The 26,497-nt window shown below is 43.2% G+C and overlaps 1 protein-coding gene across 2 annotated transcripts in view; it reads left to right on the top strand.

Annotated features, from left to right (window-relative positions):
- The window catches only part of LOC146857534 (uncharacterized), a 364,382-nt gene that overhangs the window by 247,970 nt on the left and 89,915 nt on the right, over positions 1-26,497 (top strand). The window contains exon 9 of one of the 2 annotated variants that reach the window (XM_085648076.1): positions 23,811-24,119. The exons of the other annotated variant lie outside the window; for it this stretch is intronic. Within the exon in view, the coding sequence (XP_085504202.1) occupies positions 23,811-24,119 (309 nt within the window). The remainder of the gene's footprint in view (positions 1-23,810; positions 24,120-26,497) is intronic. 2 annotated transcript variants of the gene reach the window in all.

Raw genomic sequence — 26,497 nt, 5'->3', positions numbered from 1 at the left:
CCAGCCAAGCAATCAGTTTACCCGCCTTGTCCCCGGCATCATACAACCTACCCTGCTGCTCCCTATACATAGTCTTGGCAGCGTCAGTAACAAGAGACTTGTATTCAAACTGCTTCAAGCTGAGGGCATGGAGCCCATCCGGAGTGACACCCGCCTCCAAGGCCGCCTCCAGCCCCGATATGTCAGTCTCCAGCTTCACCACCGCCTCATTCTTAATCTTCTTAGCCACCACTATCTGGGAGAGGGCATGTCCGCGGAGTACTGTCTTAAAAGCTTCCCACAGGGACATTGAGGACGACACCGACCCCTCATTCTCAAGGAAATATTGGTCAATCGACTTGACCAGGCTATCGCGAGTCGTGGGGTCTCGCAGGTACCAAGGGTTAATAGGAGCGATCCGCCCTGCAGACCGCGTCCCGGTGTCAAAGAGCAGCCACAGTGGGGAATGATCAGAGATACCCCGAGCCAGGTGCTTAACCTCTCGAATCCGGGCAGTCTGGGCCGCGGGCATAAGAAAATAGTCCAATCTGGAAAGACTCCCATGTGCCCCAGAGTGAAAGGTGTACTGACATCGTGTCGGATGCATTAACCTCCAACAATCTACCAGACCAAAGGTCTCCAAGAGTCCGCCGAGCCATGCCTGGGCAGCGGGGAGGGCCCTGGGCGGGTGACGATCCCGGTCGCCCGATACCACCGAATTGAAGTCCCCGCCCATAAGCAAAAGACTGTCCGGAAGCTCAAGCAGCATGCGACCCAAGTCTGAGAAGGTGGAGTTCTGGAGGCCCGGGGGAACATAAACAGAGACCAAGGAAAGGGACTGCCCCTCCCACCTCCCAGTCAAAGCCACATAGCGCCCTCTATCATCCGGGACTACCCTGGTGATCTCTAACGGAAGTGAAGATCGCAGGAGAATGCCCACCCCTCTAGAACCAGTGGTGAAACCAGAATGGGCCACGAGGCGGTATCCCCCCCTGTTCATGGCATGACAAACATTACCAACCAGATGCGTCTCCTGTAAGAACACCACATCAGGAGTCAGACGACGCAAATACTGCAGCACAACACCCCGTTTGATACGGTCCCCCAATCCATTGACGTTCCATGACATCAATCTCAACCCGTCCCCCCCCATCCCCTCCAGTAGATCAAAGGTCCCCCAGCAGATAGCGCAACACCCGAAACTGGACCAGAATCAGTACCTCGCCTTGAAAACAAAAAACACACATCAAAACAACCCCTCCCACCCCCCAACCCCCCCCCAAATCCAACTCCCCCCACCCTGCACCCCTGCGGTCCAAAAACCCACCCCAACTTGCAGTGTGCCTGTCGCCCTACAAACCCCATTCTACGAAAAGACCCCGGAGGAGGAAAGGGACCCGTCCCCGCCCGCCCCCCACACAGGTCATAGTGAAACAAAATGAACAAAAGAAGTAAAACCCAGCCGAACAGTACAAAGTGGCAAAGTCAAGGACCAAAAGTCACTCCGAAGGGGACCCGCCACCCTCGGTACCGGCAGAGGGCCCAGGCCGGTCACCCCGGTCCGGCAGCGAGTCCAGCCAGTCACTCACAGTCGCGGGAGAGTCAAAAAAGGTAGTCCGATCCTCGTGTTCCACTCGGAGCTTTGCGGGAGAAAGCATAGAGTACTTAAGGCCCAGGTCACGGAGACGACGCTTCACCCCCTGGAAACCCATCCTCTGTTTCTGGACAAGTTGGGTGAAGTCCGGAAAAAAGTTAATAGACGAGTTCTCATGATGAACCGGGCCGTGGACCCTTGTGGCCTGCAGAATCGCATCTCGGTCTCTGTAGTGGAAAAGTTTGGCTACTATAGGCCTCGGGGGGGCCCCCGGTCGCGGCCGACCGCCCGGAACTCGATGGGCCCGCTCCACGGCAAAGAACTTACTCAGGCCAGCGGGGGCAAGCTGTTTGAGGATGAGCTCCTCGACCAGGAGGTCGACCGGGCGGTTGTCGGAGGACTCCGGAACGCCTATGACACGGATGTTATTGCGTCGGGCCCGTCCCTCAAAGTCCTCCAGCCGCCGGGCCATCTGATCGTTGGCCAGCTTGAGGTCGCCAAGAGTGGTCCGCAGGTCCGACACATCCGCACCAAGGGTGGACGTCCGCACATCAAGCGCTTGAACCCTTTCGTTGGTTTTAGAGAGATCCGCCCGAATTAGTGTGACATCAATAGCCACCGTGTCGATTTTACGGGCCAAGGCCTCGTACTGCGTAGCGATGGTCTCCTTGATGCCGTTAATGGCGCCCATGATGTCCTGCAGGGACAGCTCCGGGGAGACGGATGTGCCACCACCGGCATCGTCTGGGGGGGCACCGGCCGCTCCAGGGGACCCTCTGCCATGAGTGTAGCGGTCCATGTTGTTCGTCTGGACCGGTCCCCCACGGAGGGATGTCTTAGTCTTACGCCCCTCGGGGCCCCCCTTGCCTCCCATGAGGACCACGCTCGCCGGAGGGGACCGCCGATCAAGTGTCGAAGGGGCACCGGCACAGCAGACAGGCGCCGCACCAGAGTCCGCAATGTAGCGGTGCGAGGGGACCAAAGTCAATGGGCACACTTGTAGCAGGCGGAGACAAAGGCCTCAAGCAGAGGCCAAGTAAACACCCAGCCGCACCAAGCAATTCCGCCGTCCAGCCCCTCAGAAGTCCAAAAGTGAAACCGAAAGTGATGGAGCGGCCACTGGCACAGCGCTGCTGCCGCTGTTGTTCAATTACGCCCCGGCTCCACAGTTCACCCTCGCACCGGACACAGCCATCGGTTGGGCCTCAAAAGTTCAAACCACCATAAATCAGGATTCCCAGGTCCGATTTGATTTCTGAAAGGAGGTCAGTGTTCAGCCAGCCTTCATCTTCCAGATTCCGTAAACCAAGTCAGGATAAAATCAGGATAAGTTCCGAGGAGCAGCGAGGGTCCGGGGAGCCCTGTGCTCACGCGACCATCTTGGATGCGCGCTAGGCTCCTCCCAATTTGCGATTTCTTAAATGCTTACGCAAACTTAAGAAATCGCTAAATTAGCGATTCCTTAAATTTGCGTTGGGAATTTGTCTAATACATCCCGTTTTGCGAATTTTTAATCGCAAACGCTGTATTTTGCGAATCGCAGCGTTTGCGACTAAAAATTCGCTTGATACATGTGCCCCTTGGTCAGTAGACATGATCTACCGCCCAGGTTATTTAGCTTTTGGTAAAGCGGCTGTCCCAAATAGTAAGGGGAGATCTAACGGGGGATTGATTATATGGGTAAAGTAACAGACATTGTTTCAAATAGCGGAAGTACCAGTAGATAGCCCAGACATTCTTGCTATTAAGATTCGTGCTGAGGGTGAGTTAGACTTTATCTTATTTAATGTATATGCGAGAGGGATTGCGGGTGGGAAAGCGTCACCAACAATTGTCCTCGAGAATGAAATTATTAATGACTTAGTTGGCACAAATGTCCTGGTGATTGCAGGTGATTTTAATTGTACATTTGAGCCCCTAGGCCTAGACGATTATAGCCTCAGTATGGAGGAAGACCAGAATTGGGGGATACCGTCTTTATCATTGCCACCAATCAACAAGTAGACAGAGGCGGCGTTACAATTAAAAAGTTTATCCCTCGGGAGGGGGCTAAGGGCTGTTAACGGGAGATCACCCTCATATATAGATGGTACTAATACGTTCTCTACTGGGACTAGAAGAAGTAGAATAGACTATATTCTCATTAGTCTAGAGCTCTGGCCTAGACTTGTGGATATGATGGTACACCACAGACCGCGATCCATTAGTTCTAACCTTAGCTAGGATAGGGTTGGACCCCACACTGGCTGACATGAAAACTGCAATAGGAGAAGTAACTATGTCACAAGACTGCCGACAGCTGAAATGGGGCGTGGTCGTAGAAGACGAAGGCACCCTGACGCAGATTAAGGCAATGGTGGAAGAAACTTTACTAAGGCTCGGCTCACCAGATTCTCCTGATAAATCCTTCTTAGATTTTAAGAAGGCTCATGAGGATCTATTTGCAAAATTGAAGACCCTGTTTACAAAAAATAAGAAACCAATTAGGCACTATACAAAAAAATCGGCCAACTGGTACAATGAGGCTTGCGGAGTAGCATTTAAGCATCTTTCAAAAGCAATCAAGAAAGGGGTTCCTCAAGAGGTCAAATTAGCAAGGGTAAATTAAAAAAAGGCACAAATAAAGGCGAAGAAGGATTTTGATGAGGACAGATGGGTGAGCCTAACTAATGCTAGTAATAGGAAGAATTGGTCAAAATGTTGGCAATTAGTCAAATGGGGCAGTGGTGTGATAGGGCCCACACCAACGAACAATGTACCTCCCGAACTCTGGGTGGAATACTATAAAGCTCAATTTGCCTCCTCGTCGAGCATCTTTACTGACTACCCTGTGGTGAATTCTGATGTTTTTTTAATTTTTGACAAAGGGGAGATAGAAAGGGTCCTGGATGGGGTTCCAGCAGGGAGGGCACCTGGCCCGGATTGTATCCCGGCCGATATCTATAAAAAGGATAGATAAAACTGGACTGAATATATTTTTATCATCATAAAGGCTATTGCTAGAGGTGTGCCGATTCCAGATACTTGGCGCGGGGCCGAAATCATTCCCATATACAAAAAGGGTGACCGTGCCAGACCTGGCAACTATAGGCCGATAAGCCTAATCGATACCTTACAGAAAATAGTTGCCAGACTTGTGCTAGGTAGAGTAAATGAATGGATATTAGACCAGAATGTATTATCTATCTATCAAGCGGGTTTTCGACCCCATGTCAGTACCATCGACCAAGTTTTTAGATTTATGATGACATACTGGAGCACAGTGATCTTAGCAGGGGGAACCCTATATGCAGCATTTGTTGACTTAAAATCAGCGTTTGACTTAGTCCCCCGCCACAAGCTATGGGACACACTAAAGGAGGCCGGGTTGCCCCTAGAAATCTTAAGTTTTATCATTAAACTGCATGAGGCTAATTATGCTCAGGTTAGGTGGGGACAGCAGGGTGAATTAACAGACCGTTTCCCAGTTAACAAGGGAGTGCGGCAATGGTGTGTCCTTGCTCCTACCCTATTCTCCTTGTTTATAAACAAGGTTATTTCGTATTATACTAATTTTCCAACAAATGCTCCAACTCTTGCCGGCTCAAGGGTTCCGCTCTTAATGTTTGCAGACGATACTTTAATTTTATCTAAAACTCAATGTGGTCTGCAACGTGCCCTTGATAGATTTATAGAGTTTTGCAACGACCAAGAACTTGTAGTAAACGTTGATAAAACCAAGTTCATGGTGCTGCATAAACATAAACTCATTAAAGGGAGAGTTGAAATGAATAAAGCACTTTTGGAACAAACTGATACCTTCACCTATCTAGGAGTAACAATGGGTAGGAAGATGAACTGGACACCCCAGTTAGATGTTTTAGTTCTCAGGCACAACCAGTTAGCAGGTGCCCTACTTAAAGAACATCCACTTTCAAATACTAAACCGGTGGGGCCCGCTTTATCGATATATAATAATGGTGCAGAACTCTGGGGGTTTGAAAATTTATCACCCCTAGATCTTGCACAAAATAACTTTCTGAGAACATTGATCGCCCTCCCCCAATCAATCCCCATCAAGCCCCTGATGTCTGATCTGGGATGTACCTCCTTCGATGAGGCTGCGGGATTTAGACCCCTAGCCTACTGGAGGAGGCTTTGGACTGCTCCTGAATTGACGTCTTACGCTAATGCACAAATGCATATTAGAAATGCCGATCTGTCCTCTAAAATGACGATTCTCCAATTATCATACAGAGAGAATCTTGATTTCATTAAAGACAACGGAGGCTGACATTATGCAATAACTTTTATTGCGCCGCTCAAGATGCAGCCCTTTAAAGTGTAACAAATACATCATAATAAGAACATTCCAAACAAGGCAACAGAGTCCCATGGTAACCGCTAGACTTCCTCTTAGAGCTGCGAAGAAAAAGGTAACTGTAGCTTAAACTTCCTCCATGAAAAGAAAGGGTTATAACGAAGAAGAATCTGAAAGAAAAAACAAAGAGGGTAGTATTGACCATAAAAGGTGACAAAGTTTACATGAAAAGGGCACATTACATCAAGAGAAATAAACAATGTCAAAGTACGACATTAATAAAACATCCACCTGGGAGTGGTGGGAGGGATAATGTCAGCCTCCGTTGTCTTTAATGAAATCAAGATTCTCTCTGTATGATAATTGGAGAATCGTCATTTCATTACAAGACCGGAGGCTACATTATGCAAGTTCAAAGCTCCTTAGTGCAACATTGCTTACATGTTCAACAGGTTTAAGGTAAAAGTTAACAAAAGTTGAAGCGTTAGACCAATCAGCTGCTTTAAGAATATCGGAAAGTGATCCTCCACCCCAAAATACCTTACTTGCCATAGCGGCACGTGAGGAGTGTGCGCCGAATTTAGACAAATCTATTCCTCCTTCAAACATGACAGACCTTACCCATCTAGCAATAGTTGCCGAAGAAACGGCTTTGAAGGGTTTAACATAGGAAATTAGTAATTGCATTTCACTGCGAGGTCTAAAAGGCACTCATCATTTGTTCATAAACCTTCATGCAACTGACTACACATAGTTTTGGAGAGTTCGGAAAAAGGGGATAAAAGATGTTCTCAGACATGGTTTTGGTCCTTTTATATATTTCAAAAACTACTCCATCAGGGGAGTAAAATCTATTACATATTTCTAGGGCTTTTACATCGGATACTCTTCTAAAAGAAATAAGACAAAGTAAAGTAGCTAGCTTAGTAGATATTTGTTTCCTTGTAAGAAAAGAGTTGTCTGGCCAGGATGAAAAAAGGTCAAAAACCAGGTTAACGTTCCATAATGAATCATATTTGGGTTTGGGAGGATGTTTGAATTTAATACCTTTCATTACTCTGCGGATCAAAGGATCGGTACCAATAGAGAAATCGTTCAACAAGGAGTGCCCTGCTGAAATTGCAGATCTATAGCAATTAACGGTTCTATATCATAGTCCTAAATTAAAGAGATCTGCTAAAAAATTTGCTACTTCAACTACAGGTGCTTCCACGGGATCCATATTCCGTTCCATGCACCAACTACACCATCTTTTCCAAGCACTAGTGTATCTTTTTCTGGTTCCGGGGGCCCATGATTCATTCAAAAGGCTTTTAGCTTCTCCTGAAAGACCTGAGTATCTTAAAGATTCCCTGAAATCTTCCAGGCAAGAAGGTTCATGTTTCCTTCTAAAAGAAGAGGGTGTAATTCTCCTTCCAGACCCTGTAGAAGATCTAAACTCCCTAGGATAAGACGAGGAACTTCCATGGCCAATTCCATCACACCTGGGAACCAAATTTGTGAATTGGAACGTTGGCGGCACGAGGAGTTGCTTAAAAGTAAATAACTCCTACATTATTTCTTTGAGGGGGGAGAACGTATAATAATTGATGCGGTGTCAGTCCGCTTCAATCTCGGTCTCGGTCCTGTGAAATCTTTCTAAATCGAAGCGGAGTCAGTTCGCTTCAATTACTTATGAAACGCTTATAAAACAAAAGGGTTTTAGAAGCGTTTGAGCTAGGCATCTTAACCCATGTAACATAAAGGCATAAAAACTTTGAAAGAAACGAGGAAAAAGGCCCAACCATAAATTGGAAGGGTTTGGAAAGGGAATAAAAACTTACCTGATAGGGTAAATAAAGTATAAACCTTATGATTTATAGGGTAAATAAATTCTAGACCTTATGGGTAGAAATAAGGTTACTTACCTTGAACTAAGGTAAGAATAAAGTTAAAAATATATGAATAAACAGTCGTAATACAACCATAAGATGGGAGAGTAAAAAAGATATACTTAACTGTCCTGAGCAGCGAATAAAAGAGGAAGTCTAGCGGTTACCATGGGACTCTGTTGTCTTGTTTGGAATGTTCTTATTATGATGTATTTGTTACACTTTAAAGGGCTGCATCTTGAGCGGCGCAATAAAAGTTATTGCATAATGTAGCCTCCGGTCTTGTAATGAAATCAAATGGCTCCAGAAGATCAAGGGTAATTTGTTTGACATGGGGCTTCGCCATTTGTGGGAAGATCCTATAGGGAACTTATTTCCCAATAAAAATGAGTACAAAGAACTCTACTGGGCTATGATTACTAAAAAGACACTGTCAGAGGTGAGCAGTAGTTCGCTCACAGGTATCTTTCTGGAGCATAAGCCTGCAATGGAAGCAGAAGCTTACTGGAATCTGATTACAAAACCTGGTGATAGGAAACTATATCACCAATTCAGAGTAGGCTCTCTCCCCATACGATCATTCACTGCAAAGTGGAATAAGGCTCATGATACCAATTGCCCTTCGTGTCCATCCCAGGTTGAGTCGATAACCCATGTACTGTTTGTGTTCCCGGCCTATAATGGCCCCCGTCGAAGGTGGCTTAACCCACTGTGTTCCAATCTAGGTACCAGATCATGTATGACAGCTCTGCGTATCTTGGTATCAAATACAAGTCCAGATATTGTGATCGCGATGGCGAAATTTCTTAGCTGGTTTTGGGCACTGAGAAGGAAAAATTTGGAGGCTGGTCCGGTATTTGTACATACTATCTGACTATGCTATTGGTAAGCAGGCATCCCTTGGTCAAATTGTGTAGGAATTGGTTTTATGGCTGTATTTACATATTTACTAACTTAGTCAATGATGTTTGGAAATTCGATATAGTTGATATTAAATTTTCTAAGGAATGTAAGTTTTTAGGGTGCTACCGCTTTTATGATATTTTATGACACTTTTATGTTTGTACTGTGTCTTTTATGGTTGTAAATTATCGAATAAAGACTAATTGACTGACTGAGTAAAACAACAATTGTAGTGAAAAAAGCATTCAACAGTATTGTTACCTGTAATTCAACAATCAGAGGATGCATAATTATAGCACGCTGTAAAACAACCATATTTGGAATCGTAAACAAGGAAAATAGGAAACAGGGGCGGCTGGTGTTAATGGGCATGAGGGGCATTGCCCTACCACCCTAGGGGAGAAAAAAAAGAACCCTCGAGCATCCTGCAATAAATTGTGCTTGCTGATCGTTGACAAAACTGTCTAAATCTGTGCTTTTGTTTGTGGAGGAGGTTGATGGCCCCTGGGCCCTGCTCATGTGTTGGTTGGGCAGGGAAAACATCGCCCTGAAGGCATATGCCAGGGCAGTGACTACACACTGGTGGGGGCGGTGTGTATTATTGCGAGGAACAGATTTTCATTTTTGGCATTATTTACATGATCCGGGCAGTGTTGGAAGACCTCCATTAATCACTGGCCAGGAGCGGGGCAGCTTGGGACAAGGTACCAATGGGTGTGTCAGTGACCTTTGCCTCCTTCACTTCCAACCAGCAACTCCTGTTGATTATCTTTGGGTGGGTGGGCTGGGGCCTGTGGGGCTAGTCCAGCAGATTTATTTCAGGTTGACTTACATGTGTGTTCGTGATGTGTGCCAGTGCAGTCCTGTCACCATGCCCCAGAGCGAAAAAGTTTGCGAGTCTAATGTCTGCAGTGTTTCTTTTATGTAGTTTGTTTCTCAGTTTACTTTTTTTTAAAGATCTTTTTATTCAAAGATAAAACATAAAACCATACAAACCAAATCAAGACAGTACAGTACAATGATCTTACAATACAAAAAGCTCAAGACACGGCAAAAATGTACATTTAGGCATTGGGAAACATTACAAAAAACATACATTATCGTTCCATATTCAAAGCAATTAAATATCTTTATTGTCTACCACTCGGGAGGGGGAGGACAACAGGGATGCACAACAAACCTCTGCTTTTGTTCCATGGACCCCATATTTTGGGCCATTTTTGTGAGCACCCCCTTCTTTCATAAACCACCCTCTCAGCCTGCATGCACCAATCCATGTCTGACTCCCAATCCTTATAACACAGCTGAACTCCACCCCTCCATGTTCTAGCAGTGTTACGCTTCGCCACCCTACATCCCAGTGTAACCCACATCTTCTCGGTACGTGACAAATCTGTGGCGTCCCAAACTATTAAGGATACACATCCCGGGGGAGTCGTCTATTTTGGAATTACAAACGCGAGTCATACCAGTAATAACTTTTTCCCCAATACTCTCGTAGGACAGGGCAGTGCCACCATTGGTGTATATAAGTACCAGCTAGGCCACAACCATGTGGGCACGCTGGGGAACCCAGCACACCCATCGTGACCAATACAGAGCTGGTGTAATACGTCCGATCCAGCAATTTCAGTTGTAGGAGTCTGAATCGCGATCGGATTGCTACCATCGCCTCTTTCCAATCCTCCTCATCCAGATCTCCAACAATGTCTGCCCACTTAGCCTGCAGTTTATCCTGGGCGTCTGGAGTGTGATGGAGGGTTTTCCGGTAAGTCAAAGAGATAGCTTTCTCGGGGAGATAATCATCCAATAACCTATCCCCCGGAGGCGAGGAAACCAGTACCTCCAAGTTCTTAAGAATGGCTTTATACAATGCATTTCTAGCATGCAGATAACGGAAAGTTTCTCGATCGTGCAATTGATAGTCCCTCTGTAGATCAACAAAAGGAATCACTCTACCCCTCGCCCACACATCCGCGACTGTAGAAAGACCTATCAAATCCCATCCATCAAATCCCGGCTGCTGGGAGAGCATACCCAAGCGGCTAGATTCCAGCAGGGGGGTAGATTGTGTTATTTTATCCCTCCACCTCAAAGCCCGCATTGGTTTATGCCATACATCCACAGTAGATGATGTGGGAATGAACCTGGGTACGTAGCGTGTACCCCCATAAAGTGCTCTAAGATAGGAGCCAGGTAGCATACTGTGCCGGTCCATTCTATAAGCGTGGTCCGAAATAGGACGATGAACCCATTGATTTAAAACAACTAGTTGGGAGGCCCAGTAATAAGACCTGATGTCAGGCAGGACGATACCACCGTCGTACCCGCTCTTTGTCAATTTAGAACAAGCGATACTGGGGGCACCCCAATCCCAGAGCAATGCCCTAGCTGCGGAGTCAATTAACTGGAAATATCGTGGAGGAACAGAGTATAGCGCGTTCTGTAAGGCGTACAAAAAGCGTGAGAGGGCCATCATCTTGTAAAGGGCCATTCTACCTAACAATGTAAGGGGTAATGTTTTCCAATGATGGATATCTGCTTTGAGACGAAGCAAGGGGGGCAATAAGTTGTGTTAATAAAAGACAGAGGAATCCGGCGTAATGTAGATTCCTGAATATTGAAAGCCGTCAGTCACTATGTGGGCCTCACAACCCATCGGTAAAACCGGAGTTCCATACACCACAGACTTGTCCCAGTTAATAGTGTACCCGGAATATTTTTTAAATAAAGCGAAGATATGGAGGACACGCCACAGTGAGAAAAAAGGTGTGGTCAGGTACAACAGAATGTCGTCGGCGTAAAGGAAAATCCTACCGGACCAATCAGACGACCAATTCAAGCCCATAATGAGCGGATCCCTCCTCCGTTTACTTTCTTGTATTTATATATAGCCCAAGAAGAGTGTCTTGTCAATGAGTGCTTGCAGGGATCATTCATGCACTGGTCCCCAGCACACGAGGCACACCTGGCCATTCGTTTAGGCCTCTCAGAATACCTAGGGGCATATTTACAATCCCCTTGAGCCACCAAAGCTTTTTGTGACGCTTAAGTAGCGCAAATCACAAAATCAGATCTATGAGTCTACGCAAAACCACAATGCATGGCTTTGAATTGCCTTATAGATATGGAGTACGGCAAGGCAGCGCAAATCGCTGTGTTGCCTTAGTCTGCGCTTAGGAGGCATTCAATGGGCATTGCAGTGGGTTTTACAACTTAACACCCATACATTTTGACACTTCTCCAGACTTATGAGAGCATATAAACCTGGGGAAGCACCAAATCCTTACGCCTCCCAAGGTGAGGCACAACAAGGAGAAATATCTTTATTTTCTCTTTGTTTTTTCTACTTTCTGTGTGTGCTGCATTTTGCAGATAAGCTTTTAGCCGCATCCTGGAATAAATGACTAATTATGTATTTTTGACGCAAGTACGGCATTATGTTGTATTACACACAAACATACATGCAGACAGACTGACCTTAGTGCTTGAAAGGAATTTTCTAAGTAATTGCCAATTTCCTCCATTATCTGGGTGTGATTGACTGCATCCAAATCTATCTGCTGGTCTTCCACAAATGGAAGATGATTTGCTTAGTCAATATGAAGTTGGCGTGTACTGCAGATTTTAGTTCGGACATGCTGTAATATATCCCTCATTCTTATTTAATCCTTAAACCTGCTGCCTGCCAAACTTCATGAGGAAGCACCATCCACACATGACATTATTTCTAGATATTTTTTCCCATAACCATGTATATTCCCACCATGGCACGTGCATTGTTTTATTTGTTAACCATGTTTATTAAAAGTTTATCAGATTAACCAGTGTACACTAGATGAGGTATGACATCCTCTTAGCATATTCTGCACTCGCTTTATGTCTTGTATGTATCCATGGGAGGCCATACTATAGCTTCGTAAAGCATGCACAGTAAATTGACATAAAAGGAATAAAGTGGCGGGACTGAAAAGAAAAGATGGTGAAAAAGTGGAAAGGGTGGCCTAAGGAAGGAAAGATCTCAATGAAAAGAGGTATATGAGCATTCTGGTGATTCTGAAGAAATGGTAATTAATCCCAAAGGGTGTTTGTTTTTGTAGTTGCTGATTTCCACAGTGCTGTTGGTGTCTCAGATTACATCCAAATAAATGTGCCACGAAAGCTGAAGGATCTGGTCTTCCAAAAAGGAAAAGAACCTGCTCAATGAACATATAGGTCAGAGTTTACCTTCATATACGTAGTGCTATATCCAGGATTTTCTCATGGATGACTCATTGAAACCCTGCACCCGCTCCATGCCAGACCTCATGAGGAAACACCATCCACACATGACGTGGCTTCCTAATATGTTTTTCATAATATAGATGATACCATCAATGTAACCATTTTTATTGAACGTTTTTCAGAATAATTTAACATAATGTCTGCACTGTTTACATTCAATGTGTACCAAAAGGAGGACACTATAACTTTGAAAAGCATACATAATAAACTGGAAGAGCGCTAAACTTGTGGACTGAAAAGGCAAGGTGGGGAGAGAAGTAGGAGCGTATGGTGGCAGGTAATGATCTTCAAGGAAAGGGGTATACAACCAGTCTGTTACAACTTTCTCACAATTATGCAGACTGCCAAAAAGCTAAAAAGTCAGGAAGTTTGCAAAGAATGTTAATGAAGATTGCAGAAAAGACATGAGTAAGTTTGAATAATATCTCAAAAGCATGAAATCACTCCGGTATACTACCCATGTTGGACAGATATCCAGCTTGTATACTTTAGCCATAGTGTGTCAGAGACAGGTTCCTTTCTTTGACAAGGAATGAATGGTCCGCAAACTAGTTCAAAAACCAAAAGCTTGTCCTGCAACATGTACGTTTGTTTTTTTCCTGGGGTGCCATGAGCATTATTATTGCAGGAATCTTCATGTTTCAGGGGTGCTACTGTTTTACATCACCTAAGGATCCAGATCATCACCATGGCCAAGGAAGTGGCTTTCCATTGTTTGCAGTATTTTGTCTCATTGCTGATGTTGAACTCATCATGACGAAAAACCGGTGAGACCAAGAGTTGGAGATTCTAACCTTTAGGTCCACTCATGGTGGTTCACATTGCAGATCAACATGTGTCTAGTTTGCATTCTAAAAGGTGGTATTCTTACTCAGTGCTCTCAGTATACCACCTTTTGGAATGTAAGCGAGACGCATGCTGATCCGCAATCTGGACCACAGTGAGTGAAACTAAAGGCTAGAATCTCCAACTCTTGGTTTCACTGGCTTTTGTACATGGGGCAAAATGTTAAAGTTGCTGGAAGAAGGCAGTATTAGGTGTTATGATCTTTATGGGTGCATCTGACCCTGTGCATCGTAGATATCTGGGTTCAAAAACATAGCCTACAATTGGCGTGATTTGGCAGCACTTTTGACCATTTCACTGTGCTCATTGTGTCTCCATTTAAGTCTTTCTAGGACATATTCAGGTTGAGATGTAATGAGTGCATGGAGTTAAACGTTTGCTGCCTCTGTTTTGCAGTCTGATCCTGGATGGTGGTTTATAGTATTGTCTGGTCAGTTCAGAATGGAACTTTCCAGGAGTTATTGTTTTTTCGTGTCTATTTTCCTGGATTGGGCAGAGTAACTTGTTATCACAGTTGTCAGTCAGGTCTTTGCCTCAACCTATAATGTTTGATTTCAGGAGCCCAGTCATTAATATTGGCAGTAGTATTTCTTCTGAATGATCCAACATAGGCCTTCATTGTATACCCCAGACTCCACCTACCACCATACTCTATCTACTTAATGCTGTCTCGATAATTCAGTAATAATTTAGGGTTTGCTCTCTTTGAAGGCTACACTAATCATACCACCAGTTAGATTTTGTGATTATGTAGTGGCTCAGTGGGTGAGTCCATGTCTTTTAGAATTCTTACTAAAACTACTTTTGGAGAGTAAAGCAGCCCCAGATTCCTTGATTCCAGATGTGGCACACGATGAGTCAGAGACCTATGGTTGGTGACCACCTTCCCAAAATACACTCTTCAGGTTTCCATATTCCAATTATAATGTTGTGTCTCCTGCAGTAGATTAATGTCGAAGGATTTTGGGCAAGGTATCTAGGAATTTTACTACTTATTGTAATGTCACAGGCCAATAAAATTCAATGACAGTATAGTGAGTGCTTCTGCATGTCCTTATACAAGGTGTGTGATGAGGGAAAGTACTATATGAGTGAGTATTTAGTTTCGATACAGGGACTTAAGAGTGAGAGGCTTGTCATCAAGTTAAAAACTGGCAGAGATAATATAGGGGAGAGGCCCATTGAAGGACCAAGAATGCCTGAGAATCAAGTGGAGGCAGGTAAAACAGAAAGGTAGCATGGTGGGTGGGTGGAAGAGGGTTGCTGTGGGAGGTAAACTGATTATCATGCTTTCAAACCCACTGGGTATTCAAGAGCCATTTGCCCATTATGAGGGCTTTGAAAGGTGAGATCTGCTTTAAGTTACTGAACCTGTGCCCATGGTGAAGAGATAAAGATATATAAGATGAAAGTAGCCTGGGTAAGAAACAACCATATGCATTAAGTCAAGTGACTGTGGCAACCCCATAGATCTGAAGTAGGGTAGGTAGGGATGGTCAGTAGGAATGAAACCAGCTTAACCAGGGTACAGCTGATTTTCACTAGTGGAAGTAATTGATCTATATGCTATGCAGCCTCTGTGCAAGTATATTTGGACAGTTCGAAATGTGAAAGTATATTGGGTGCTCAGATTGTGAAGAGTCAAGGGGAAGTCAGACACACTATAGTGTATATTAAGACCTTCGAGGGGATGAAGAAGCCTGCATCAACAGTACGCAAGAAAGAAAAAATGCTTAGTGAAGTGAGTAGCAATATGCTGTGTCTATGGGAATGTTAGCTTGGGATAAAACTAACGATGATCATATAGTGGGCAAATTACTTGTGAAGGGATTAATTCCAGGCAATGCCTCTAAACAGTGTCCTGTGGTGAGTGGCTAAGTTGTTTCCTTCTGTCCTTCAAGGGGCAGTGATATTACCTCTGCCCCTTGTTATGATGTTTTCCTTTTGTAGGCCACCAATGTTATATCACTCCTTAGTATTCTCATCCATCGTTATGATGATTGTGGCTGGTTCAAGCCGGCCGAAGTGGATTTCAGATTTCTTGGGAAGCGGGGTGCCTTTCTTGGTTGTGTTCAGTGAGTGAGATCAGTGTGCTGTCTAAAAGTTCAGTTTCAGGGAAAATCCAGTTACCAGCAGGTGTGGTAGGGTGCCAGTATAGAAATATATCATATTGTCAGTGTACTCATGGATTCAAAATAAACGCGTAATCCCACCTGGTCCTTTTCTCTAATTTGATAAACTACCTGTGCAGTTCTCACTGGTCTTGACCCCCCTTCTCCCACCATACATTTGGTTGAATTGGTCTTTTATGGCGTCTGATCTCTTCTCAGTAGAATTAAGCCTTTCCTGGAATGTTGAGATGCCTGTCTGTATACATTTCACCTCTCTAGAGATGCTGCTGGTTGTTTCCTCCTGAGTGCATGACTTAAGTTCCTTTATTAGAGAGTCGAGCACCACTGTAGACATTGTGGTCGTTGCTGGAGCGTGTGTCCTTTGGCCAGTAACTACGCTGATCCTGTCTATGATGCACTCCCATAGCTGAGTATGTGTATACTTATGGTACGGCAGTCAAACCATCTTACATGTTACCATGGGCACTGGTATGTTGTGGACCAAGCAGCAAACTTGTGGGCATTTGTTGCAGTGCAAGTGTGGGAGTGGTAGCAGGCAGTTCCTATGCTAGCAGGTGTAACAAAAGTTAATAACAGGGACTGTGAGGTCAATAGATACTGTCGGTGGGATATATAATGGTTCTTAATTTGCTCCAGGTGGTTTTCACTCTTTCCTGTTGTTCCTGATCATATGGAGCGAGTTTGCACATGGATGTCAATGCCACATGTACATGTAGTAGCACTAACTATGCCCTAATGCCATGGGAAGGCAAAGCTATATTAACATGGACGTTTGGCATCAGCGCAGCGGATGCGCACTGCGGATGTGCTGCTGGTGCGCCAAAGGCAAGCCCATCGGCACCCAGGGCCCTGCATGCTATTAATTTTTCTTCCGAAATTTGACAAAGGTACTACTCCAGGGAGTTTCTCTCCATTTAGGTTTTCTAATCCCAGTATGGTTTGTCTTGCAGCTCTCCTTAACATACTCCAATCTTAAACAGTTCCTAACTGTCCGTGGGAAGAAGAGTGACGATAGGCTTCCTATGGGGCCTGTTCCAGATACATAGATACAATCTAATGAGGAGGATAGCACTTGTTCTCGGGTTGCCTGGGTGAAAAATGAGTGTAAGCCTTTGTATGATATGAAATGTGGTCTCATTAACGCAAGGTCTTTGATAATGCATGCGGTAGAGATTGGCATGCTACTTGTAAATTACAATTTTGATTGTTTAACACTGAAACATGGATTAAGGAGCATTCTGACCCTAAACTACCCTCTGCCATACCAGTAGGCTACCTCATACACAATGTGAATAGGAAAAAAAGGTTGGGGTGTGGTGGGTCGGTTTAATTTGTAAAGAGTCATTTGCCTGCTTTTTGGTAGCACAGGGAGAGGAAATGGAACTACTTGCCATGTCTCGAATTGTAAACCATAATGGCTCAGTAAAGTTTTTATTAAAATATCAACCTCCTGGGCCAGACTTTATTAGTTCATTCCTAGAAATAGTTTCTACTGTATCTCTGAAAACTGAATCTTTAGTGGCATTGGAGGTTTTTAAAATCCTCTGTGAGAAGGTCCTGAATGCCAAGACCTCTCAGATTGCCAACACCTGCTCAGCATTGGGGATAACATAGTTGGTTCATCAACCTCCTCATAAGGCAGTTAATATACTGGACCTTATTTATGTTAAAGAGGGATTTATTACTATGGAGACTGTAGACGAGGTACTGTGGTCTGACCACAAGCAGATTTCCTTTACGTATACATAAGGATGGTGTCTCGGAAATCTCTCTATATTATGTATTTCTGGGCTTGGAAATGCTTAGAAAAATCTAAGCCAAATATCCAGCCTAATGCTAATACGGATGTGTCCATTGAATAGTTTAAGTCTTTGATTCAGGGAGCTCTTGACGTAATGCTGCAACTTGAAAGCAGGACTTTGTATTGCAGATCGCCATCGGCTCCTTTGTATACCCAAGAATGAGCACAGGCTAAAAGGTAATGCAAAAGGCTGGAGAGGCTCTGGAGACAAGACTATTCTGAAGTCGGAATAGAGGCATAAAAAAGGAGAACTTAAAACGTATAAAAGTCTTCTGAAAACTTGTAGGGGGAATTACTACCATAACGTCTGATAATAACCGTACTAGAGAACTGTTTTCAGTCTATAGGTCTTTAGCTAAAAGCACTCATCATCTGCCTAAAGTTCTGCCTACTCAAGGTTCCTCCTGGGATCTGGCTGACTTTTTTCAGAACAAGAATGTCTCTATTTTATCAACATTCACGCCTACAGGGACTCTGATGGAAGGCTTAGAGCCTGGCATCATTTTTCAAAAGGATTGTCTAAGTTCTGTTCTATTACGGAAGAGGAGGTAATATCTAACATCTCTGTGATTAAGCCAGGCTTTCCTCTTGACCCCTGTGCTATTAAGATCTTCTAGAAGATATCCCTTTTTCTATCTCCCTGGATCACTATGATGAGTTATAACTCCATAAATAGTGGAATCATTCCAGCCTTTTATAAAATGTCACTCGTTACACAACCTGTTGAAAAAGGGAACATTGGATCCAAATGTTCCTTCAAATTATCTGCCTATTTCTTTACTTCCACTTTTCGACAAAATCTTGTAAAGTTGGGTCAGTATGCAGTTAGCCTCTTACTGTGAGGAAAACGGGGTGTACAATAAATATCAAACAGGCTTCTGTTCTTGTTATAGACTGGAAACCGTACTTACAAGGCTGCCACTAATGATATACTGAGGATTTTGGAGGCCGGTAATTCTGCATCGCTTATACTTCTTGACCTGTTGGCTGTGGTCGACACAGTCTCTCATGCTATTTCACTGGAAAGGCTTACCACTATCGGTCTGAGAGATAAGCCACTCCCATGGTTCGTATCCTTCTCAATGAATAGACAGCAGACGGTACAGATGGCAAACATTCATTCAGTCTTTAAAGATATCTTTAGTTCTGGGATTTGGGTAGTGACCTCCAACACAATCATATACAGGTTTAAGATTTTCCACACATCTAGAGTATAGCAGGCAAAACTTGTTTCTAAGGTGAATGGCAAGAAGAAAAAAACTACAGCTGACCTTGAATGTTTTGAATTAGCCGATAATTGCTCTAACAGCGGCATAGCATATTCACACTTTTGAGTATCTGTTGCCTCTTGCACAGTTTTCTTTAACATCCACAGACCTCTGTAGAAAAACTCCCAATATATACCATGGCTTTAAAGACAAATTGGGCAAGTTCTGTGATATGCAGCATAAGAAAATGTACTACAATAGCATCCTGCCTCTTACGCACATCAGTCTTTCTTTTGTTGTAACAGAATATATATATATATATATATTCACTGAAAAAACCATAGGTTTCACACATGTTATAGTTAGCGGAAATTTTACTGATAAAAAACCAATGAAATTCCCCCGTTATAGTTAGTGCAGGCAACTATAACTCACGCGACCGCAATCCTCTGCTGATGCTAATACTGTATTTAGACACTTATTTGCCCATGTCTTCTTCCATACATTTTTAGCTATACATATATTACAAATATTTTTTTTTCATAAAGACACATATGTCATCAGCAGAAGATTGCGGTCGCGTGAGTTATAGTTGCCTGCACTAACTATAACGGGGGAATTTCATTGGTTTTTTATCAGTAAAATTTCCGCTAACTATAACATGTGTGAAACCTATGGTTTTTTCAGTGAATTTGCAAGGTTTTTTAAATGCTAATTCCTAACTATAACGTGTGTGAAACCTATGGTTTTTTCAGTGAATTTGTACGGTTTTTTAAATGCTAAGTTACTTTACGCCATTCGTGGCGTGCGCGCCCACTTAACGCAGTTCGTTCCGTGCGCGCACGGTGCGCTTCGCGCACCGTGCGCGCACAGTGAGCACGCGGTGCGCTTCGCGCACCGCGCGCCCACTTTACGCAGTTAGTGCCGTGCACGCACGGTGGGCACGCAGTGCGATGACAAAGCAAGAAAGCACGTCAACAAATCTGTTTCTGCTTTCCTCCGTGACTATGGTATGGGTGCAATTTACCACAACATCTTGCGTTATGACATGCAAGACATTTATAGAGGAGATGGTGTGCACTTCAATGATGAAGGGAACAGAGTCTTCCTCTTGAACCTTAGACTCTGCATCGGTACTTACTTGTAGGTACCACTAAAAAATCATTTCATAAACACAACGGCTCTTTTTAGAGCCCCCTAATATCTAAACACTTAAATCTGATTTTCATTTTTTTTTTTTTTTTTTCCTACCGTACGCTTACCGTAAGCTTACCGTACGCGTACCCCGTGATTTTTTTTAAAATCAATAAATGTTTTCTTTGTACTTTTCTGTCCTTCTTTGACCCCCTTACAAATGTTAGGGGGTCTGTAACTCTCCTCATTGCCCCCTTTCCTTGTTTTCACTCTTTTTTTTCAGAGTGAAATACACAAAATGGCGGCCGCCGCTTCCTGGTTTCGACCGATTCGAATGTTTACTAAGATCTAAGAGCCAATCAGAATCGCGCTCGCGCACGCCACCGTACGCTTACCGTAAGCGTACGGTAAGCGTACCGTAAGCGGGCTCAGATATATATATTGATTTAAAGGCTATTTTCTCAGAATCTACTGAACAGATTTACACCAAACCTACAAAAGGCACTTCCTTGACCTAGGGACTACCTCTCTGCCAAATTTTGAGTAATTCTGTTCAGCCGTTCGGGCTGTAGCTCGTTCTAAAGGTCCTATGGAAAAATGCATGGGAAAAACGCGTTTTGGGACCCGCCTTTTATCTCAGCCCCCGCTTGACGGATCCCCCCGAGACTTTCAGGGTAGGAGCGGAGCGTAGCGCCCCACCTATTTTGAGAAATTCGCGAGGATTCGTCGACCGGCGCCAAAGTTATTCAAAATAGAATGTTGAGGTTTTCCTATGGAAACGTGGTCCTAACTATAACTACCTACTGGCGACTGCCAGTAGGTAATATATATATATATATATATATATATATATATATATATATATATATATATATATATATATATATATATATATATATATATATATATATATGCAGACTTTACAGATCCTTCTTAATTCCTCTTAAAGGTGGAACTAGTGTGGCAAGTTACACAAGAGCAACAATCTCACATACAGTGTTACTGGAAAACTGGAAATGCAATTTTGATTTAGTTAATTACACGTCTTGTCCAAAGCACTGTACAAATTTAGCTGGTGTTACAGAAATAACAGAATGCAAAAACTAGTTGAAAGTGTATAGTGTACTTTGAAGAAGAAGAAAAATGCTAAGGCTGGGCAAACAGAACAAGAAATTGTTTTCATGTCTAACAACTTGTATTGAAAGTGGGCAGGGAAAGGGGTTTTAACCACTGATCTAAAAGGTAGGGCCAAAGAAATGGGAAATGTGTGCAAAGGGTAATCAGAGACGTGATGTGAAGAGGAATGCATTTTGCATTTTTTAATGCACAATACCATATATAGCAACAGTCCAGGAACAAGCAGCATTTTTTCGAAGATGCAAGGTAAGGAGGAGTTTGGGATGCTTTAGACTAACCGAAAACAGGATGGATGTCCGGGATGAGAAAAGTTTGTTGGTCTAACTTTGAATCCATCTTGTTCATTACAATCAGGTTTGATTTGGTTGTTTTGTAGACAAAAATATACGAGTGAGTGAATTTTGTGATTGTGAAGACAGCTATGGGTTGTGGGTGGGCTGGGAGTAACTCGAAATAGAAAGAGTTTGGACAGACTAGATGCAATGATTGCACTTGAAGGAAAAAGGAAAAATAATAGGCGGGAAAGAGAGTGGAAATGTATTGAGAATTGATCATGTTAAGTCTGCCTGGAAAAATAATTGGATAGAAAAATGTGCAACTTCTACATGCAATAACATAAAGAGTAGTTACATGAATCCAGAGAAGCAGTTTATGTAGAAAAGGGTAAGATCAAGAACAGAACACAGAGAAAAAATATAGTACAAAGTGTAGTAGATAGGACTTTCAATGCAAAATTGAAGAACTAGTTCGTCAAATGGATGTGAAACCATTTGCCTACAATGCTCGAATAAGGAACTGTAAAAAAAAAAAAAAAAATGAGTGCCAAAACAGTAAAAAGCTCAAGAAAATGAAATCATAATAGATGGAAAAGCATAGAATGATGCATAGCAAAAAAATTGTTAATGCCTCTGAATTTGGAGGAAACAATGTCGAAGTGGAAGGAGAAGATAAATAAATTCAGGATAAGCAGAACATAAGGTGAAAATTATTTAAGCGTGAGGCAGGAACTCAAGCGGTGCTGTGCCTTTCGCCCATTTTAAAGATAGGGAGATCAACTCAGTGCTGTGCTTTTTTGCACTAAGAGATCATCTGTGCAAAACTATAGTAAATAACCCCCAATTACTTTCCATTAAGGCATTGAAATAATTTAGATAAAAAGGGTGAAATACTGTCAGTGCTCTGGGACAGAGAAGATGCAAATTCGCCACAGCAAGCTTGTGGTATGCATCCCACTATACCTAAATAAGCTGGCTCGGTGATATCTTCCCACAATAGCTGAGCCCTGGATCCTAGGAGAGGCCTACGTGAAAGAAAGAAAAACAGCTGTGACTGTCTGCACTGTTAGGACTTTATAAAACATCACAAAAATTAGAGGTTACTCTCAAATGCTACCAGTTGCCTGTGTTCCAAGTCCTGGCGTAAACTAAGATACCTGCAAGCTCTCAAAATACATTTCTTCCAAGTTTTGTTTCCCCATCCATAAAGTGGTATTGAGCAGTAAAATAATGTTCTCTATGTTAGGGAGAGAGATGGAAGCTTCAGTATAAATGGACTTACCTTCCTGACGAATAACATTATATATATCTCACAACTCTCGCAGAGTAACATCATCTCTGTTTCCATGTATGCCCAAAATATCTGATTTCATCCGTTGGGACCCGGTAGTCTGTTTTTTCTTCTTAACTGCACAAACGTTTCCCTATCAACATACATTTGATACAAGCTGTGGAGGTGAATCTTGGAGATGCCAGAATAGCGGCCAAAAAGCGACGCTCCTTCAGTGGTAACTCTGATTAGATGACCGTCATAGTTTGAACACAAGGAAACAAACAGTGCATCCAAAATAACTGCTGTGAGACTCCATCTGGATAACAGTAGCCATCTAGAAGCTCTCTTGGTTTTGGAAGTCATATCCTCTCAGGTGCCCATCTGAAAACATAAATTAACACAGTTGAAACAAATACTCTCAGAGAAGCCCAGAGACTTGGCGTGTCAGCAGGTGGGTGTTCAGCAAGCTTGTTGATTAGTCAGTCTGGTTGGATATAGCCTGTGGATCAACAGCAATGAGCCCTGCTGATTCTGGTGAGCCTGCTGGCTAAACAGTAGGGAGCAGTGTACCTGACAAGGATGAGGCTGCTGAGAATATTTAGGGGGCATTATCGTGTGGAAACGCCTTCTAGGTGATTGACAAAGAAAAAGTGTTTTGGCTCATGAATGTAATTAATGAGACAGGTAATCCAAATGCTTCTGGCATTACTGGGACTCTATGGCCTGTGGAAATGAGGTGTTCCTATCCGAGTGGCGGCCACCTTCCTAACAACATACCCTTTTATGTTGCAAAATACCTGCTTGCTGTGCTTAAGGAAGGACCAGTAAGTACATGTGGCACTCATTCATTGTGCATGCACTTGAATTTAGTCATGGATACTAGAATGGAACACGGACCTCAGGCACATAAAAAGCTTCCTATGTGTTCTAAAGTTTCGGTGCTGTGATAAGGTATACTCTAGTGATTGTTTGATATATTGTTTATCTAGTCTGTGTTTCAAGAAAACTTCATTAACATACCAGTGTAGGTATAGTTGCCATTTTGTAATTTTCCATTTTATGTTTTTCTCTAGGTGTACCCAAGGTTTCAGACATCATTTTTGAGCCTGAGATTTTTGGGTACGGCCAACCCATATCCCTGACTTGTGACGTTACTGGCTTCCACCCTAATGATATTACTGTGGATTGGTATAACAATGGGATGAAATTGGAGGACATTACTAATATAGGAAGTAGTGAGGACGAAAATGGCGTGTTCAACCTAAAATCAAGCTTGCACTTCAGGCCCACAGCTTTGGATTACAACAAGGATATTTCATTTCTTGTCAGCCATCCTAGTTTGCGGGAGCCTATCAAAAAGCAAGCAAAGATATTGCTTCCAGGTAAGCAGCCAGTGCCAAAAATTACTACAGAATTTTGATTATATTTATTTATTTTTGGTATATTGCAACTCGCCAGCGTGCGACATGGAGGTAACTTTGGGGTGTAGCAATTGTGAACAATATACATGTATGTAGAAACATATGAACACAAACTGATTCATGCCCATCAGAAACATTAACATTGATCAAGTATAACACAGAGAAAATAATCTTTCCATATGAGAATGTTGGCAAGTTTGAAACAGAGGAAAATATACATATAAGCACATAAAGATTCGAACATCTCAAGTGGGCTACAACAGTCCTGTATGCTTTGCTTAGGGTGGAGCAGAGAGAACATAAATCATTGAGTGGGCGATGACTGTCTGAAGCTCCTTCCTAAAAGTTGGGTAAGAACCTTCTGGAATTAACTCATAAATAATTCTTGACTGAGCACTGAAAGTATAGTTATACATCTGCCCTAAAATGTATGATTTCACAGTGGAGTGATCAGTTATGATCAATAAACAGACTTAATATGATATCAAACATGTATTTTAGTTCTTGTTGTTGTAATTGTGGTTCCGTTAAAGTGACTGAAACCAGTGGAGTGCAAGCTGCAGGTCAGTGGATTATCCCCAGATTGATAAGTAAAAGAGACATACACTCTTTCTTAACACCATGCAAGATTGTGAGTGAATTGACTTTCAGTGTTTGTAACAAGGTATTTATGGTGATGATACCTTCAGTCGTCTGTCCACTTCGAATTGCTGACAACTTGACACCTAGATATTGGAAAGGGAAACGGAAAGGTAATATTGGCTATATAAATCATTGTGATTAGGGAATCTTGTTACTTTCTTACAAAGGCTCATTACTTTGAATTCAGTTTTCGTAGCTCATAGAAATGCACCTTTTCATCCATATACAAACCAGAATTAACTAGTCTTTCAGGATTGAAGAATATTTCTTACATATGTGCACTTTGCCCTCTCACTATGGTATGAATGTTATTAACGCCAGGGAAAGCTCAGTCCACCTTCACAACCGGAACTGTATGCATCAAGCAGTTTGCCCTGTACAAGTACCTTTCCCCAAAGTGTCCATCTCTCTCTAATCCACAGAAGCATGGATCCAGCTCCTCCAGCATGTAGGACTGTTAATGAAATTTATTTTCTTTCTCAGCTGAGCAGTAACCTGTTATCAAAGTTAGAAATGTTTTTCCCAGGAGAGGGGATATAGAGGCCCCTTGTCTGGGGCCAAGAACAGCTTCAAAGCTAATACTTACACAAAGCGGGACTCACTATAATAGACACATGGAGAAATGGCAGTAGCAGCTCTTCAAACATTGTTTGGTGTACCTGGGAAAGTTAACTATATTTCTCATGGCAAGAGTCTTATCAGAAAGCCACGTGTAGTGCTAGAGGCACTCTTGTGGTCTGATACCCTGTGATGACCCTTGACTACCATTATTTTAATTGACTTTGGTGTGTTATTTTATCCTAGCCTAAATGTACAACGTCCTGCATATGCCTTGTTTCTCTTAAAGGTTTCTGTCTTGTAATCTTGCAGTCTTTACGTGGGAGATGTCATGGAGTAGGACAGCCTTGCCAAGAACAGAACGTGTGGGATGTGCATTTGAAAGTATGAGAGAGAGAGATGTGGAATGTACTTTTTGGTCTCTAAATGCAGTGTTATGAGCAGTAGTGCACAAATGTGCACTGTGTTGTACATTGAGAGATGAAGTATGTGATGCTATAAGCAGTGGTGCACAAATGTGCACTGTGTTGAACACTGGGAAGAATTATGAATTTCTTACTATTGGCTTTGACGTGGCCTCATGTCATCCTGAATTCTGACTCTGCCTGGCTTGAGCTTTTTCCGAGCGCACATTGCAAGTTGTTTTGGGTTGATCACGTTCAAGGATTGTTTTTGTGAGAGATTGTTTAATGTACCCTTGAAGGCTTTCATGAGCTTTGTTAAGATAAAGGCTGGAACATGCAAGAATATAGAGGGGACGTGGGAACTCCTTTCTGCCATGGAATTCTTGCTTGAAAGCTGGCCAGTTCAAGTAAGTATCCTTGTGCGGGGAGGAAGACTCTTGAATCTTCTAGTGTGTGTTTTGAGACTATAAAGCTGAGGTTTGTTGACAGCTGAGTTAGGAGCTCGCTTACAGAGTAGATGTACTGCTGTAAGACAAACGGAACTTGAGTCCCAGTCGAGAGTCCAAGCCAGCTGTGAACGGGCCCCCCGCCCCGCAGCGTGAATTGGCAAGGATGTCGAGTGAACGATTGGGTAAGGTGATTTGTTTCTCACTAGTGCCATTGTGATGCGTAGTACCAGTGGCTGTGGTCATTTGAGGTGTTTGAGTTTTAATTATTGTCATTGTGATGTGTGGC

This window comes from Triturus cristatus, chromosome 3_2, assembly GCF_964204655.1.
Source record: "Triturus cristatus chromosome 3_2, aTriCri1.1, whole genome shotgun sequence".
Taxonomy (NCBI): Eukaryota; Metazoa; Chordata; class Amphibia; order Caudata; family Salamandridae; genus Triturus; species Triturus cristatus.
This window is presented reverse-complemented; position numbering and strand designations above follow the sequence as displayed.